Raw genomic sequence first — 18,269 nt, 5'->3', positions numbered from 1 at the left:
TTTTAACAAGTTAACAAAACCTTGTGTGTGATTTCTTAATAAACAAATGAGGGCCAGTTAGTATTGTTTTAAATTTTGACTAAATATCTTTGTTGTTAGATTTTATTTAGAATAGAATGTGCAACTATCGCATATTTTATTGGGCAATACATATTTAAGCAGTAACTTCATTATTATCAAAATACTTTTACCATTAACTAAAATGTTTTGTTGGGAAAGGGACACATTCTCTTTCCTCAGATCTACATTTTATAATCACTATGCAATGAAAATGTATTTATTCTACTATGAGTTTGTCCATGACAGGGTGGACATATTTTATGGTTTGCTCGTATATTGTCAGCTTGCAGTTAATTTATAAAAAGTGCTGGAGCTTGACCAATATGCATTTCTAACAGCCTAATGTCTCCTTAATACAACACATATGAAGTTAAATGGAAAATCTCAGATTTTTTTTGGGAAATTGTGAAGTCTCAAAGGCACTTTATGGTGATTTTGACCCTGTTAATAAATCATAAACATATAGCCTTTAAAATAAATGAACATTGTCAGAACTTCCCCCTTTGTGGCTCAATAGGCTAATCTGAAAACGTTCTGCCTCTGACTTCTTTCTTGTTATTTTCTTTCTTCTGAGATTTCTTCTTTTTTCAACAAGTTTTTGAAAACTTTGTTGCCTACTCCACTTCAAGGTCATAGCCTATGGTGTGATATAGGTCATTAAATTTTCAGCACTCAATAAAAATTATTATCTCTCTCTCTAAACCTTGCTGCCATTCTTTGCCTATGGCTATACTTTTTGTGACCAGGGGTTTTCAATGGGCATGGTCTACAAGGGATGTCAATTTTTTATTATTATTATTATTATTATATCAAACAATTTTTCTTGTGTAAAAAAAAAAAAAAGAAAGAAAGAAAGAAAAGAAAACATGTAGCCTATTTGTAATCTTTAAATGTAGCTAAACTGATTGAAAGTGAAATGTTTTTTGCAATGTAAGCATCATAAAGTAATGATATATGGTATCTGTATGTCATTACAGGGAATGCAAAATTGTATGCAATATGCATCAATATGAATCCTTTGCCTAATAAAAGGCATAATAATAATAATAAAATCCCAAAGTCATTCACACATAAAGGCGGGGGAAACTCTAGCACCTCCCACGCACGCCTTAATAATCGCTAGTCAATCTAGTCTCTCCTCGAAGCTTGAGGAAACCCGAAAGGAAACTTTGGGAAGACTGCTGAAAAGTTATTAGCGACTCCAATAAAATAATCGCTCTAAAATGAACGACATGACAACTGAATCTGAAGCAACACGGGCATCGAAGTCTTCAGTTTGACGCGCAACGCGAAATACAATGGACAGGACGCGCATGTTGATTTGGGGAATAATCACAGGTAAGATTCACCATTGTTGCATTGTATTCAACGCCTTTAACTGTGCTCGGTTTGTCTACAAAGCAGCTATAGATTGTAGAAGTACCCGTTTGCCAACTTTATTTACTTGTATTTATTAATGTGCTCGTGACATCAAGAGTCTAACTTGTTAGACACTGTTATGGCAGTTTCTATTTTTAGCACTGGAATCCAGTTTATCACATTAGAAGACCTTCTATTGGTTAATCATAGAGGGAGGGATTTTAAAGTTTAACCACGATTAAGAGGCCTATATAACCCAGTGTAACATTTGCCTGGAATCCTGCAAAGCAATCTAATGCCACAGTTCTGGAGGCATGCATGGAGCCACCTGTGATTTGTTTGTTGTCTGCCCTCAGCTGTTGTCCTATGCAAATACTCCCAGGCTGAATGGAATATCACAAATGCACAGGCGAATGGGACTGTGTCCTGCAATCCCCATAACAACAGCAGCAACTGCACAGGTAAATATCAGTGGCACCCCAACCTGTTCTTCTCAAATAATGGGTTAGCCAAGTTTGAGATATTTTCCATTTGCTCCGCTTTCAAGATTCCACCTCATGCAGAAAGTGTATTTTGAAGCTGTGCTGGGGTTCGACTAACACTGACTTTGAAGACTTAATGAAATATATTTTTATAGCATGAAAAAGCTGGTGTTATTTGATCACAAAATTCTGTCAAAGCATTTGCTTAACAAGAAGGATATTATAATCTGTTCACTGAGGACACTTGGACTGTTATAATAATAATAATAATAATTCAGCTTCTTAGTCCCCTTCAAACCTTGTAATTTTATTTAAGAATTGATAATACTCTCAAGCTCAAGTTTAGCTTCTCTGTATAGCAGGTAATCATCAGATCATGTTACATGTGGCCAGAGGTTGTAATTAGACCCTTTCCCATTCAACTTTTAGTTCATTCTGAAGTCAGAGCTCAAGTTTCAGTTTCTGTAGAGCGGTCTCTTTTCTAGCTCAGTCCTTTGAACTGAGTTTGGCTTTTACAGTGCCTTGTATAACGACGCACACAAAATATTGTAAATGAGTAAACGGACAACCTTAATTACATTACTCTGTATTTTAAGGATGCACAATATATAGACTGTAACGGATCCACTGAAGTCGAGTCAGTTTTCTGAGCCCAAATGCAGTTTATTCCATAATTCAAAAAGTGCACAAACAAAGCAATAACTTGAAACCACTGTTCTTTCGAACTTTCTATTAATCAAAGAATCCTGAAAAAAAGTATCATAGTTTCCACAAAACATTAAGCAGCACAACTGTTGTCAACATTGATAGAAATAAGAAATATTTCATGATCACCAAATCATCATATTATAATGATTTCTGAAGGTTCATGTGACACTGGAGAGTAATGATGCTGAAAATTCAGCTTTTAAAAAAATATTAAAATAGAAAACAGTTGTTTTAAATTGTAATCATATTTACCAGTATTTCTGTATTTTGACCAAATAAATGCAGTCTTGTTGAGCTTAACAGACAGCTTTCAAAAACATTAAGAAATGATTGATCTTGCACTTTTGAATATTAGTTTACATGTTTGATGGTGATATGTATCCCTGCTTTAAATCTATACAGATTCAAAAGATGACCACAAATGGAGTGGTCACTTCTCTAAGTGTCCAAAGGAATATAAGCATTACTGTATCCATGGTGTTTGCCGTTTTGTGGAGGAGCAGAACACTCCTTCATGCAGGTGAGACTTTGACCTGTCCATCACTTAACCAATCAGAGCTCAAGTAAAAGTTGAATCATTTTTTTTTAATACTTTTGCACAGATGTGAAACGGGATATATTGGCTCTAGGTGCGAATACCTTGATCTTAATTACCATGTGGGAGAACGAAGAAAAATAGTCATCGCATGTGTGGTCGCAGGATTGGTCTTTCTGATTTTGCTCATCGTCTTCATATGCATCTGTACACAGTGAGTGATGTGTTACACTATTAAGAGCATTGTACCTTCAAGTGTTTATTTAATGTTGTTCTTTTTACCGTCTTCCTACTTTGTTTCACAGTAAACGATATAAACCATGTAGAAAGAAGAAGAGAAAAAAGGAAACAAGTGATGAAGATGAGAAGCTCAATTCACTAAACACACATGAAGCTTTAGCTGCTCCGGTCGACACATGCGACACTAATGCTGTATGAAGTGAGTATTTATTCTTCTCTTGCCTCATTCATTTTGCATTAACCGTGTATTGCATTAGGGCCACTCTCTGTTCAGATCATGTAAAACAGTGGTTCTTATAGTTTAGGAATCTGATTTTTAAATCGGATATCAAGTGACAACCCAATGCAATACCAAAATTGTTTATCATACAAAACAAAATATTTTAATTAATTGGTTTATTGTTGGTTTCTGAATGTCTCTTCATGCTGTTTGCAACTAATATTTCACTGCATAAAACACATTGTGTTCAGTACAAACTAGGGGTGGGACAAAATATTGATAGGGCGATATATCGTTGTCCTTCTCCGTGTGATACGAGAATCATTACACTGGTGCCAAATATCAATATTTTAGATACTAATAAAATAAGGTGCTCTAAATAGATTTCCCTGCTCCTAGCATCACTACTTCATGGCTCCTCGAGGTGGCGGTCAACACATGAATGAAGGAAGCGTGAACATAAATTAACTAGCCTAAGAAAAAGAGTTTTTTAACGGGATGGCAGACAGCAGTGTGAGTTAAATAATAGATGCCTCAGCCACGTTTAAGTTCAAAGTCTGGACGCACTTTGGCTTTTATACCATTGATGGGACAAACAAAATCAACAGAGTACGCAATAAACAAGAACTGCCTGGTAAAAGTAAAGTGCATTGGTAATACCATGAACATGCAAAGCCACTTGCAACTCCATTACCCTGATCTCATTGAAAATGTTTAATTTACTTAATGTTTAATTTAATTTACAGACTGAAAAACTTTTTGTGTTGTTTTCTAACAGTTTGGACTTGAATAAAGAGAGAAAACCTGCACTTAACCTTTTCACAAGCATTTTGTTTTCATAGTTGGACAGATATGGTAATGTGTCATTATAGGATTGTCTAGCAATATATTGATTATCGCAGAATTGCTGTATCGTGATATCGGTATCGTGAGCCGTGTATCGTATCCTATCGTGAGGTACCCTCTGATTCCCACCCCCAGTAAAAACCACATTTATCTTTGTTTTTAAATGAACCTGTATGTAATGGCTTTAGAACGCGTACAAACAGAGTCCATGCAGACGGATGTAGATACAAACAAATGTCTTTCTTTATTACTTGTGCTCCATTAAACATGATCTCAAAACTTCTTGTGGCCTTTCCTTGTTCACACGTACACACAAAGCCATTCCTTATAGACAGCATAAAACTAAAAATCCACCTTGCAAGCTACTCTGAGCTAAAACTGTGTGCTTCCCAATTACCAACGCACACACTTGTTGCTCAGGTGCTCTAATTATACACAACTGCAGCACCACCCAGTGGACAACAATTTTACCATCCAACAAATGGCTCCTACACACCAGCCCCTTAATTGATTGACATATTGACATAATTACAAATTCATACAAAATGGAGCCATAGATACCAATTCAAGTTTTGTACAAATGTATGTAGGGGACAGTAAATTCAAACACTTAAACACTGTTGAATGCCCTATTTTAGTCTGCTTCTAATAAAAGGCAAAGCTTGCTAATTGGACATTCTAAGATGTTACTTTTAGTTTGAAAACTTTTGCTAAACGTACCAAACCCTTGTTGTCAGGGTAGGTCTCCATGACTCTTCCAAGTAGCCATGAACCACGTGGTGCTGTAGAATCAGCAATAATCACGATGTCTCTGGGGGTCTTCATTCTTTGTTCCACTTTTGTCGCTTTTGCAACAAGGGTAAGTATTCCTGTACCCATCGTTTCCAAAAGAGATTGGAAATACACTCACCTAAAGGATTATTAGGAACACCTGTTCAATTTCTCATTAATGCAATTATCTAATCAACCAATCACATGGCAGTTGCTTCAATGCATTTGGGGTGTGGTCCTGGTCAAGACAATCTCCTGAACTCCAAACTGAATGTCAGAATGGGAAAGAAAGGTGATTTAAGCAATTTTGAGCGTGGCATGGTTGTTGGTGCCAGACGGGCCGGTCTGAGTATTTCACAATCTGCTCAGTTACTGGGATTTTCACGCACAACCATTTCTAGGGTTTACAAAGAATGGTGTGAAAAGGGAAAACCATCCAGTATGCGGCAGTCCTGTGGGCGAAAATGCCTTGATGATGCTAGAGGTCAGAGGAGAATGGGCCGACTGATTCAAGCTGATAGAAGAGCAACTTTGACTGAAATAACCACTCGTTACAACCGAGGAATGCAGCAAAGCATTTGTGAAGCCACAACACGCACAACCTTGAGGCGGATGGGCTACAACAGCAGAAGACCCCACCGGGTACCACTCATCTCCACTACAAATAGGAAAAAGAGGCTACAATTTGCACGAGCTCACCAAAATTGGACAGTTGAAGACTGGAAAAATGTTGCCTGGTCTGATGAGTCTCGATTTCTGTTGAGACATTCATATGGTAGAGTCAGAATTTGGCGTAAACAGAATGAGAACATGGATCCATCATGCCTTGTTACCACTGTGCAGGCTGGTGGTGATGGTGTAATGGTGTGGGGGATGTTTTCTTGGCACACTTTAGGCCCCTTAGTGCCAATTGGGCATCGTTTAAATGCCACGGCCTACCTGAGCATTGTTTCTGACCATGTCCATCCCTTTATGACCACCATGTACCCATCCTCTGATGGCTACTTCCAGCAGGATAATGCACCATGTCACAAAGCTCGAATCATTTAAAATTGGTTTCTTGAACATGACAATGAGTTCACTGTACTAAAATGGCCCCCACAGTCACCAGATCTCAACCCAATAGAGCATCTTTGGGATGTGGTGGAACGGGAGCTTCGTGCCCTGGATGTGCATCCCACAAATCTCCATCAACTGCAAGATGCTATCTTATCAATATGGGCCAACATTTCTAAAGAATGCTTTCAGCACCTTGTTGAATCAATGCCACGTAGAATTAAGGCAGTTCTGAAGGCGAAAGGGGGTCAAACACAGTATTAGTATGGTGTTCCTAATAATCCTTTAGGTGAGTGTATATTGCACCTGTCTCCATCTCTTTTTGGCATACAGATCAGATCTTTCAAACAACCCAGGCGGCAATGCAGGATTTCCTCTCATAAGCAGAATGTGATTTGGTATGAGGGCTTCCAAATGATTAGAATTATTGGATAGTTTAGAGAGGTCGATCGTTCAAAATAGCTTCCGCTTCACTCAAGACAGTCTGCAGGGCTTCGTCATCCAATGTTTGTTGTCGAAGGACTGTACAAAGAATTTGTCTCACCATTCGAACTATGCGCTCCCATACTCCACTGAAATGAGAGCCTAGGAGGATTGAAGCTCCACTGAACTCCCTTCTGCAGTAAGGCCCTTTGAACCCTTTAGTTGTTTAATGCAGTGAGAGCCTCCTTTAACTCCCGCTCAGCTCCGATGAAGTTCGTCCCGTTATCAGACCTCATGTGAATGACCTGTCCACGACAACAGACAAATCTGCGTAAGGCATTAATGCAGGAGTCTGTATCTAGTGAGTATGCCATTTCCAAATGGACAGCTCTACTTGCCAAAAATCACTCCATAGCATTTCACTTTACTTCGTCTCCTTTCCACTCCAACGTTAGTAAAAGATGGCAGGTCAGGGGTGATCCTTTCCACTGGAAGGTCTGCCATCTTCTGTTCACCCAACTTCCCCTTATAACGTCTACAGATGACACACTTGGAAATTATCTTTCTTGCAACAGAGTTAGCGTTTGTAATCCAATACTTAAACCGGAGCTTGGAAAGCATCTGATTTCTGCCACTATGACCCAACTGTTCATGAATGTCTCGAAGTATGAGATGTGACACATGCTGATCTTTAGATAACAAGATGGAATGTTTTATTTCAATTGGCATAGCTGACTTACCAAATCTTCCTCCCACTAGCAACAGTCCATCACACAACACAGGATCCAAACTATAGACAGTACTGTTTCTTTTAACACCAACATTTCTACCCTGAAGCTCAGCAATTTCCTCTTGGAATTGATCCTGTTGACTCAAACGAATTATGCCATTCTCAGCCATAGACAGATCCTTCAGTCAAACTTTGTCTGCCCAGAGATGCTTTAAATTCCTGTAATTTTACATCTACAGCAACACTGTCAATCTGCTCCAAAGATAGCTCCTTTTGTTTACGACTCAGCTCCATCAGAAGTTTCTGCAGTTTCAAATACCTAGCAACTGCAACTTTCAGACGTTTCCATTCTGAGAAGAAATGAATAAATTGACTTGTGGCATTCTGTCCATTCTGTAAGACCACAGCATTGACTTTCAACTTTTTAATCTCTGGGTCATCAGTCAATATCAGATCACTTGTTGGAAACTGTGTCTTACTTGGCTTCCAGAGAAAGCTGGGACCATCAATCCATCGCTTATTGCTCAGAAAATCTTTCACTTTCAATCCACGAGATGCATCATCTGCTGGATTTTCTTTAGTGGGCACGTATCTCCACTGTTGAGGTTGTGTTGTCTCTTATGTAAGACACTCTATTAGCGACGAATGTATGAAACCGTTTGTCCTAATTCTTGATGTAATTAAGGACAGTCATGCTGTCAGTCCAAAAGACAGAATCTTCCAATGAAAGTTGCAGCTCCCTCTTTAGCATGATGTCAACCTTAACAGCCAGGACAGCCGCTTTAAGTTCCAAAGTTTCAGTGGTGTTACTCTAGCCTTGCCCAGCAAGAAAGCCACATGTACCTTGTTTGTACTGTTCTGCATCTCAAGATAGGAAACCGTGCCGTATCCATCTTCGCAAGCATCAACAAAGTGATGTAAACAAGCATGAGAGGGCAGTTAAAATTCCATGGGTTTAAAACATCTGTTCACATGGAATTCTGCAATTCTGTCCAATTCAAAAATCCAATGGTTCCATTTCTTCTGGAGGATCGATGGTATGGCATCATCTCACCTCCTTTTTGACAGAAAACAGTGAGATTTTTAACCATAGAGATGGCCACTTCCTCAGAAGAGACGCTCTTCAGACAGTCATCTACATAAAAGTTATTGTTGATGGTTTCAATTACCTCAGCTGGAAAGTCTGCTTGATTGTCCTTTGCGGTCTGTTTCAAGGCATAACAAGCGCAACTTGGAGAAGACACAGCTCCGAAAAGATGAACTGTCATCCTAAATGTAATGGGCTCTCTTGTCAATTCTCCATCAGGCCACCACAAGAACCGAAGAAAATCAACCTTTTCTTCAGCCACTTTAACTTGATAGAACATTGCTTCAATGTCAGCCATGAAGGCTACTAGTTCTTGCCTGAATCTCATCAGCACACCTACCAAAGAATTGTTAAGGTTAGGGCCTTGCAACAATTGACTATTAAGTGATGTTCCTTTTATATGTTGCTCCACAGTCGAACACAACTCTAAGCTCTTCTTAGGATGAAACACCCCGTGATGAGGAATGTACCAAACTTTGCCATCCAAACGATCTAGTTGGTGAGATGGTACCTTCTCTGCATAACCTTTAAGTACAACATCAGCAAGAAAATGAGTACTTCTCATGAAACCCTTTGTTTGTTTCCAGTTTCCTTTTCAGGCCATTTAATCGTTGCCTAGCAACACAGAAGTTGTCAGGTAATAACATTATCTGTCTTGAATGGCAATTTTAGGCTATAATGTCCATCCTGGAGCATGACTGTACGGGTCATTATGTCCACAAACTGAAGATCTTCCCTTGACATTTCTCTTTCATCAGCAGTCCTTTCGCTGAAATCATGATTGAAATGATTGTTGAGCAGCTCCTCCAATTTAACAACAGAAATTCTGTTAACAGTAACCGCAGAATGCCCACTGATTTCCAGTCCATCAATAACGTTGCAGACACAGATTGTTCCTGACCCATGGTACAAAGAAGAATGTTGACCCTCTTTCCACTCAGATTCAGCTCGTTTATTAGATGTTCTGAACAAAAAGTAGCTGAGCTTCCCGGGTCCAGAAAAGCATAGGTCTGCATCACGTTGTTACCTGTAATAGCTTTCACTTGAACCGGTATGATTGGCATTAAACTCCTCTCGTTACCAGCCCCTGTATGACCACAAGTTTGAGCAGACACTACTTTACGCCTTTCCTCTAACTCTTTCAGTTACCTCCTTGCGATATACAGTATGTGCAGGTTAATCGGATGTGCTTCTCCACAAACATCACAAATCAAAGGATTGTCACATTCCTAACTCGTATGTCCTGTCTTTAGACAACCAAAACAAATTCCCTTGGCTTTCAAGAATTCAATCTTGTCTCATTGAGTCTTCTTCTTCAAAGCAAAACATCTTTCCAATGGATGTTGATTTGCACAGAACAGACTTAGATACAGAGCCGTATCCTTGCTGTGATGACACAATGTCAGTTTTCTCAGATGGAACTGAAACCACAACATCAGTGGCGAAACTATTCCCTTTAAATGTCTTGCGCACTTGGGTTTTGAATTTACCTGTGCCTTGTTTGTCCTGGATATCTCCAAACACAGGATCAGATGCCACCTTAACCTGTTTTTCAATAAACTCAACGATGTGTGAGAACCTTGCTCTGCCTTGACTGGACTCCATAATCTCACAAGCCTGAGCACTCCATTGCTCTCTCAGCTTGTAAGGTAACTTTTTGTTACAACAGTCTTCATGTTGCTAGGCATGTTAAGTTATTGCATGTATGAAAGTTCATCGATGGTATTGCAACATGTACGCAAAAACAAATCATAAGCCTATAATCCCTGCACATCCTCGGCCTTTAAAGCGGGCCAGCCCAAGGCTTTCTCCAGATAGGCAGATAGACCTTGAATTCATTACCCAAATGTTCTTTTAATAATCTTTTGGCCAATGCATAGCCTCTGTCTGGGGCCATACGTTGGCAACTGCTGACTAGGTCTTTAGGCTGCCCCCTAGTAAACTGCTTGAGAAAATACAAACGATCCTTTTAATTACTAGTTGTTTTCTCTTCAATGCCATGTTCAAACGCTCTGATAAATACAATATACTGCAATCAGAAATCAGATTGTTGAGCTGTGTGGAATATTTGTTGATTTCTCCATCCTTTCCTTTGATTCTCTGTTATAACTTGCGATGCAGAGACATCAGCTGCTCCAGCTGTATTCATTGGCATTGAATTCACTGGTACATATTAATTTGCATCGGGATTCAAACACTTGGGCCGAGAAGAATCAAACTTGAGGTTATCAGTTGCATTAATCAATAATCACACTTGATTATGAACTTGAATTGCGTGAACATTTGCTTTGATTATCATACTTTTGCAACACAGCGATCTTTGCGTTTGAAGCTACTATTTGAGCATCCAACTCCAATTGTTATTTTTTCTGTCTCAAATCCTCCTCCTGAGCTTCAATGGCATGTTTGGCCTTCAGTGCAGCAGCATGTGCCATAAGTGCAGCCTTTTCTGCCTCCGCTTGATGAACTGCTTGAGACACATTTGAGACGCTGTCTCCCAGACCAACGTCACTACATACTTCACCCACTTCAGAGCTTTTCTGACCTTATGATGTGCCTGATAACCATTTGTTCACATGTTCAATGAACTCATTATTTGGTATCATCTTACCTTTAAACCATATTTCATGTTTTTCAGCTTCATCAACAGGTAAAATAACCAACAGTGAGGCATGTGCTTCTTTAGCCTCTGAACATAACCTCTTAAAGTCTTCCAAAGCCAAGCGTACCTCAGGTTCATATTCTTTATCTTCATAGATTAACCTGTTAATTAACTCTATTAGTTTCTGAGCCTTGTTTAACTTACCCTTTCTTAAGTTTTTCCATTAAAGCCTTAGCTGTTAGGTCTTTTCACTCTTTCAGACTCATTTTCCACATTAGGCAGGTTTTAATTTGACTTATTAAACCCTTTAGCATTCATAGACCTTTCATTTTCCATTTTGCAAACAATTGTGAACAAACAATGTTCATCAGTCTTTGGCAACCAATGCATTGGAATTAAGCGATTTTGTGCACACAATATCACATGGCCATGTTAATGCTGCAACAACGTACCTACAATCCAGTCGATCGGCCCTTTAACAGCCAGATGAGCGCGTGGCGTAAATCCAACGATGAAACCAACAAGGGGGAAAAATATAATCCAAAACGAATCCACTGAGTTAAATCCAAGGCTTGAATCCAGCCAGACATCTTGACAATCCTCACGTGCAAAGACTTTATCCAAACAGCCTCCCTCTGTCCGTCGAAAACAAACGTGTTGACTTTTACTCCAGACGATCTCCTTTATCCAGTGAAGCACTGTTTTTTTACTTTTTGTAATGGCTTTCCAATGCCGTTGCTGTTGATAATAGGAGTAAACAAGTTTAGAACGCGTACAAACAGAGTCCATGCTGACGGATGTAGATACAAACAAATGTTTTTCTTTATTACTTGTGCTCCATTAAACATGATCTCAACTTCGAGGCCTTTCCTTGTTCGCACATACACACAAAGCCATATCTTATAGACAGCAAACTACCTTGCGAGCTACTCTGCCATGTTAGTCGAGTCCCAAAATAGATAAATAGCCCTGGATAAGATGCAGTAGGCATTTTTGAGGAAAAGTACTTCAAGTGTTTCTGTATGATTTTTAGGTGCTGAATCCATTTCTGCCGTATAACAAGTTGTAAACATCACTGTTTTGGCATAAACAATTAAAACAAAATGGCTGCCAAAAAAAAAAAAAAAAAAAAACGTTTTAATGCATTTATTGCAGTTTAAACATTAAACATTATAACTAAACTATGCATTCTCAGAATATTTAAACATGTAAACAATGAAAAAACAACATTAACATGAAAGGGACAGTTTTTAATGGCTGCTGGAATTATGCCAAGGTACCAAGGTACACTGGGAAGCATATATCAGTGGAAATATGCACTTATGCCCAGCCCGAAGGGGGGAACTTGGAATACACATGACCCCAGGGGGCTGCATATTGAGAATCACTGGGGTGTCCAGCCGCAGGTGGAATATTTCAAACCCAGGGGTGGCAAGGTGGCTTGACGAGGGAAAGACACATGCTCAGAGAGGCTTACAGTGGACTACACACGTGGGGGTCGCCCAGAGGCCGTGTTAGGTATCGCCCAGCTTGCAGCTCTACAGATGTCTGTTAGCGAGGCGCCATGCGCTAGAGCCCAAGAGGATGCCACACTCCGGGTGGAGTGGGCCGTCACACCAAGGGGGCATGGTCGACCTTGCTGATGGTAAGCCAAAGCAATGGCGTCCACTATCCAGTGAGACAACCTTTGCTTGGAGAGAGCCTTTCCCTTCAGCTTCCCACCATGACAGACAAAGAGCTGGTCTGAAGTCCTGAAACACTGCGTTCTGTCTACGTAAGCATGGAGGGTGCGTACTGGACAGAGCAGTGCCAAGGCTGGGTATGCCTCCTCCGTGGGTAGCGCTTGGAGGTTCACCACCTGGTCTCGAAAGGGTGTGGTGGAAACCTTGGGCACATATCCAGGCCGGGGTCTCAGGATCACGTAAGAGTTAGCCGGTCCAAATTCCAGGCACGCTTCGTCAACCGAAAATGCCTGCCAGGTCCCCTACCCTCTTGATGGAGGCCAATGCAACCAGGAGCACTGTCTTCATTGACAGGAACTTAAGCTCCACTGATTGCAGAGGCTCAAAGGGAGCACTCTACAGAGCAGTTAAAACCACTGAGAGGTCCCAAGAGGGAACGAGAGGAGGGCGAGGAGGATTCAGTCTCCTCGCTCCTCTCAGGAAACTGATGATCAGGTCGTGCTTTCCAATGGACTTACCATCAACTGCATCATGATGTGTGGCAATGGCGGCACCATACACTTTCAGGGTGGAGGGAGACAGCCTTCGCTCCAACCCTTCTTGCAGGAAGGAAAGCACGACACTGATCAGGCCTTTCGTGGGTTCTTGAAGTTTAGAAGAACACCAGTTGACGAAGAGGTTCCATTTCAATGCATAGGCATGTTTTGTGGACGATACTCTAGCGGAAGTGATGGTAGCCACCACCGCTGGTGGTAGGGTACTCAAACCTGCCTCGTCCCGTCCAGGAACCACACATGGAGATTTCAAAGATCGGGACGAGGGTGCCATAGGGTGCCCCGTCCCTGAGAAAGCAGGTTCTTTCTCAGAGGAATTGGCCAGGGAGGTGCTGTCGCGAGGAGTACTAGTTCTTGGAACCAGGTGCAGTTGTGCCAATACGGGGCAACCAAAATGACCTGCTCCTCGTCCTCCCTGATGGGCGAGGCGAGTTGCGACATACGACGGGAGCGCAGACCACCTTGTCGGTTGATGTACGCTACTGTGGCGGTTTTGTCTGATCGGACTAATACGTGCTGACCCCTGAGCAACGCACAGAAGCGGTGCAGGGCGAGACGTACAGCCTGCAACTCGAGGCAATTGACATGCCAAAGGCGCTGGGGTCTTGTCCAGGAGCCCGCGGCAGCATGTCCATTGCACATGGCGCCCCAGCCCATTGTGGAGGCATCTGTTGATATAACAACATGCCAGGAAACTCGTTCTATGGGCACTCCAGCCCATAGAAAACTGAGGTTCGTCCACGGGGTGAAGGTCTGACGGCAGGTCGAAGTCACTGGGACTCGGAGCGTGCCGTGTTGCCATGCCCACCTCGGGACTTGATCGCAAAGCGGTCTCATATGAAGCAAACCGAGCGACGTTACTGCGGCTGCGGATGCCATATGCCCCAGGAGCCTCTGAAATTGTTTCAGTGGAACCGCACTCTTGCCCTCGAACTGACGAAGGCAAGTTAGCAGTGACTGCGCGCGCTCGCTCGTAAGCTGCACGCACATGGCGACCGAGTCGATTTCCATACCGAGAAAAGAGACCCTCTGCACGGAGCAGAGTTTGCTCTTCTCCCAGTTGACCCGAAGGCCCAGACAAGCTAGGTGCCGGAGCACTAGGTCCCTGTGTTCGCAAACCTTGTCTCGAGAGTGAGCTAGGATCAGCCAGTCGTCGAGAGGAATAAGGGCTGCCTCGACAACCTTCGTGAAGACGCGAGGAGACAGGGCTAGCCCGAAAGGGAGAACCGCGTACTGGTATGCCTGCCCCTCGAATTATATATATATATATATATATATATGAAGAGTTCAGATGCAAAAGCCTCTAAGTGCCATCTGAAATTTTCTTCTAGAATGATTATTTTTATCAAGCTCGTATATTTAAGTTCAGTAATTTCACTTAAATGACAATTAATAGGTAATTTTCATTGCCAATTAAGTGAAATTATTGAACTTAAATATATGAGCTTGATAAAAAATTTAATTCTACAAGAAATTTTCAGATGGCACTTAGAGGATTTTGCATCTGAACTGTTCATATATATATATATATATATATATATATATATATATATATATATATACTGGTATGCCTCATTTGCATATGTAAACATGACATTTCAGAAAACTTGTAATACAAAAAATGTTTGTCTCTATGTAAGTGAAAAACTGGAAAGGTTTTATGGTGATATCTATAACTTAAAAATGTTACCCTATCCACCTGTAGTGTTTCGGCTGTGAATAATGCACCTATTGTTTCAATAACAATTACAAGAAAATGGGACCCTTATTTCAATGTTATACGGTGGATCTTTATTCAGGAGACATTGAACTTTCTAAAAATGTGGTATAACAACTTTTCCTCAAAAATGCCTACAGGGTTACACAATCTTGAAGATTCGGACCTGACTATGTGGTAAAAAAACTGTGTGCTTCACACTTGTTGCTCAGGTGCTTTAATTATACACAGCACCACCCAGTGGACAAAAACTTTACCATCCAACAAATGGCTCCTACACTGTATTTAATGAAATCGGTGTCATATTTTATTTTATCTGACATAGGTTTGTTAATTTTTTTTTTTTATAGGGTATGTTTATATGACAAAGATGTACTAAAAACAGAAACGGTTTTCCTTTGCTTTTTTTGTGTACAGACGAAAACGTTGTCAAAACGATCACCATTCACAAGGATCCGCAAAAATGGCTAAAAACGCTGTATTCTGCATGCCAGGCCAGTAGTTGGCGATGTCACTTTGTAAAGAAACACTATGTGCCTATAGACTAAACACATAATACGCATGCGCATGACATCACCCGTTTCTCAAAATCGCATCACGATTTCAAAAGTTTTCAGATTTTAGGCCACCAAAACGTCGTTGTATAAATGAACAGCCAAAACGCATAAAGTTTCTCATTTTCAGTTGAAAATGGTGTCGTGTAAATGGCCCCTTAGGATGTCTGTATTGGCATCTGATGAATTTGTCTAGCCTTTATTAAACGGATAGTGCACCGAAAACATTTTTAATTCTATAATAATTTACTCTCCCTTATGTCAATCCAAAACTTTTGAGTTTGAGCATTAAAGATCAAAATATCACAAAATTTGATTTGGATGCACAAGTGTTGATGCCAGTTTTCTCCTTTTAATTAGAGAATATATATTTTTCTTCTTTTTTTTTCTTCTTTTTTTTTTTTTTTTCTGCTTGATCCACTATCATAACCACTTGTTCTCTGATTCTTATTAAACAAAATGTCCATCTTATTATAAAATTAAATATTTGCTCCAATCAGAAATGTATCTGTATTCTGTACCAAGCTCTATAAAACTGCATGACCGTTTTTCCATACCATACAAGGACCTTGACTTGTTATCCTCACTTAGTTCATGCCAAAAGCATTTTAGATGTGCACAGCAAGCTCTGTAAAGGAAAGTATGGACACAATAACCGAAACGCTTGTTTGACATGTGTGGATATATTGTTACGCTGTTAAGACCTTGGTTGCTAGGAAGTCAGGTCAAATTTTAGTTCAAATAGATGGGTCTAATTATCTTTTTTGTTTCAGTAAAAACAGTGAAGTGATCCTGCCAGGGTTGGGAATGGCCTGGAAATGTGGACTTGTCCTGCCAAGTGATGAATGCAGTGCTTTACAGTATAATCCTGAGTGGACTTTAAATGAATTTGGGAGATATGGTGTGTCAGGCAACTTTTGTCATTTTGTGTGCTACTGTTTACCTCATTCTTCATGCCACAAAAGATTTGTATACTTTTCAGAAAAAAAGTGTCGATGAACTGAACAAATTTGCCTTCAGAGTGGCTGTAATGACAAAGTGTAAAGACGTTCAATATGCTGAATGCAAACAAAGCCTATCCATGTATATTTAGATATCGGCCTATTTCTATTGCATACGAAGCACAGAATATTTAAAAAAAATTCTGTTAAATTGAAAATTAAATTATAACAGTTCATACAGTTTCTGGAAGTAGTTCTCCTGACAGTAACGGACCAAAATCTTCTATTAACTTTGATTTATTTATTAACATGTAAATACAAAACGTTTTGCTTTGTTTGATTTTAAAAGAATTTATTAAGTAAATTGTGGAGGAAAATTACCATGTATATATGTGACAAAGTATTTTTGTTTTCTTTATTGAGCTTTTTGACAGAAAAGTATAATAAATAAATACAAATATTTGCAATTTGTTCAAAAATATTTTGTGATAAACTTTTTTAATGGAAAAAGAATAATTTTATATATTTGTGTTCTGTTAGATACAGTTTGGAAATATGTTATTTGCTGGTGATGTAAAGTTAGGTGTATGTTTCACATGCTGTTCAGATTTCTATTGTAAGCACTAAACATTTGAGATTTTCTTTAAATGCAAAGCTATATTTACTTCATACCATAAAATGTCTTTATAAAGTAATTCATGTGAGTATTGTTACACAAGAAAGTCTGATTTTCAGTGGGTGCTCCAGTGGTTTTAAGAGATGGATTTTTTGTGTGTGTGTAAAATGTAAATGCTTGCATTCTTTTCTGTAAACAAGGTGAATGTGGCACATAAATTGATCATTTCTTCACGCCAAGGTGGAAAATGTCCATGGAATGTGCAAAGATGCTTGGTTAGAATAAACTGTCATCCAACCCTGCTTCCAAGAAATGTTCCATCTGCTTAATTGTTTTTTGCCCTAGTTTCAACTGCCTTCAAACATCCAGTCTGTGGGATTATTTAACCGTTATCATTATAGATAAAGCTTTGAAGAGGTCATAAGAACTTTTATTACTCATAAGTTTTTGAAGCTTCAGTCTGTGCTGATGCCAATAGAAACTGGCTGGTGTGACCAGCACGGGCAGACCTCGTGTTTCAACACAGCCATAAATAGCTCTTCTTGGCTTGATGTCAGTGATTGGAGAAGGACAGGAATCCAGCACCTCAGTTGGTGGGACCTTGTGAGGCAGAAGTTTTTCCATGATATTTATCAGAGCTGTGTCAAATGTAACAGAACATCACTTAACCAGACAACTCTATGCATTGATTTCAAGCCTGAGTTTTTGATATTTTCAAGCCTGTGTAAAGATGTAAAGCCTGTGATAGATCATAAGGACCATTTAAACTTTTGTTCCACCTGTAGCAATGACCTGTGTTGAATGTCTCATTCGGCTGCATTTCCCCTGAACTAAAGCAGCAGGAAACGAAAATGTAAGGCGTGTCTCAAAGTGAATGAAATAGGTAACCGATACAACACTCTTTCTGAAAGAGTAAAGAGATCACTCACCTTTTTTCTCAAAAAAAAAAAAAACTTCTTAAAGCTATATGATATCTTCATCAGTGAGACAGTAAGTTGAACTCGAGAATCAGTCAGATTTGTGAGAATCACTCAGACTGCTTTTGTGAACTGAATCAACTGATTCATTGACAAGACAAGCTCAAAA

At 39.8% G+C, this 18,269-nt stretch overlaps 1 protein-coding gene across 1 annotated transcript; it reads left to right on the top strand.

The window, feature by feature from the left end:
• The first annotated feature begins 1,159 nt into the window (after positions 1-1,159).
• btc (betacellulin, epidermal growth factor family member) lies at positions 1,160-17,496 on the top strand. The gene is made up of 6 exons (XM_084387791.1): positions 1,160-1,398; positions 1,776-1,880; positions 3,012-3,129; positions 3,212-3,358; positions 3,450-3,583; positions 16,400-17,496. Exons 1-5 carry the CDS (start codon positions 1,359-1,361, stop codon positions 3,580-3,582), a joined length of 543 nt encoding a protein of 180 aa, XP_084243917.1. The 5' UTR covers positions 1,160-1,358; the 3' UTR covers position 3,583; positions 16,400-17,496.
• Positions 17,497-18,269: the final 773 nt, after the last annotated feature.

This window comes from Rutilus rutilus, assembly GCF_951802725.1.
Source record: "Rutilus rutilus genome assembly, chromosome: 18".
Classification (NCBI taxonomy): Eukaryota; Metazoa; Chordata; class Actinopteri; order Cypriniformes; family Leuciscidae; genus Rutilus; species Rutilus rutilus.
The sequence above is the reverse complement of the archived record's forward strand: the minus strand, read 5'-3'. Positions and strand labels throughout refer to the sequence as shown.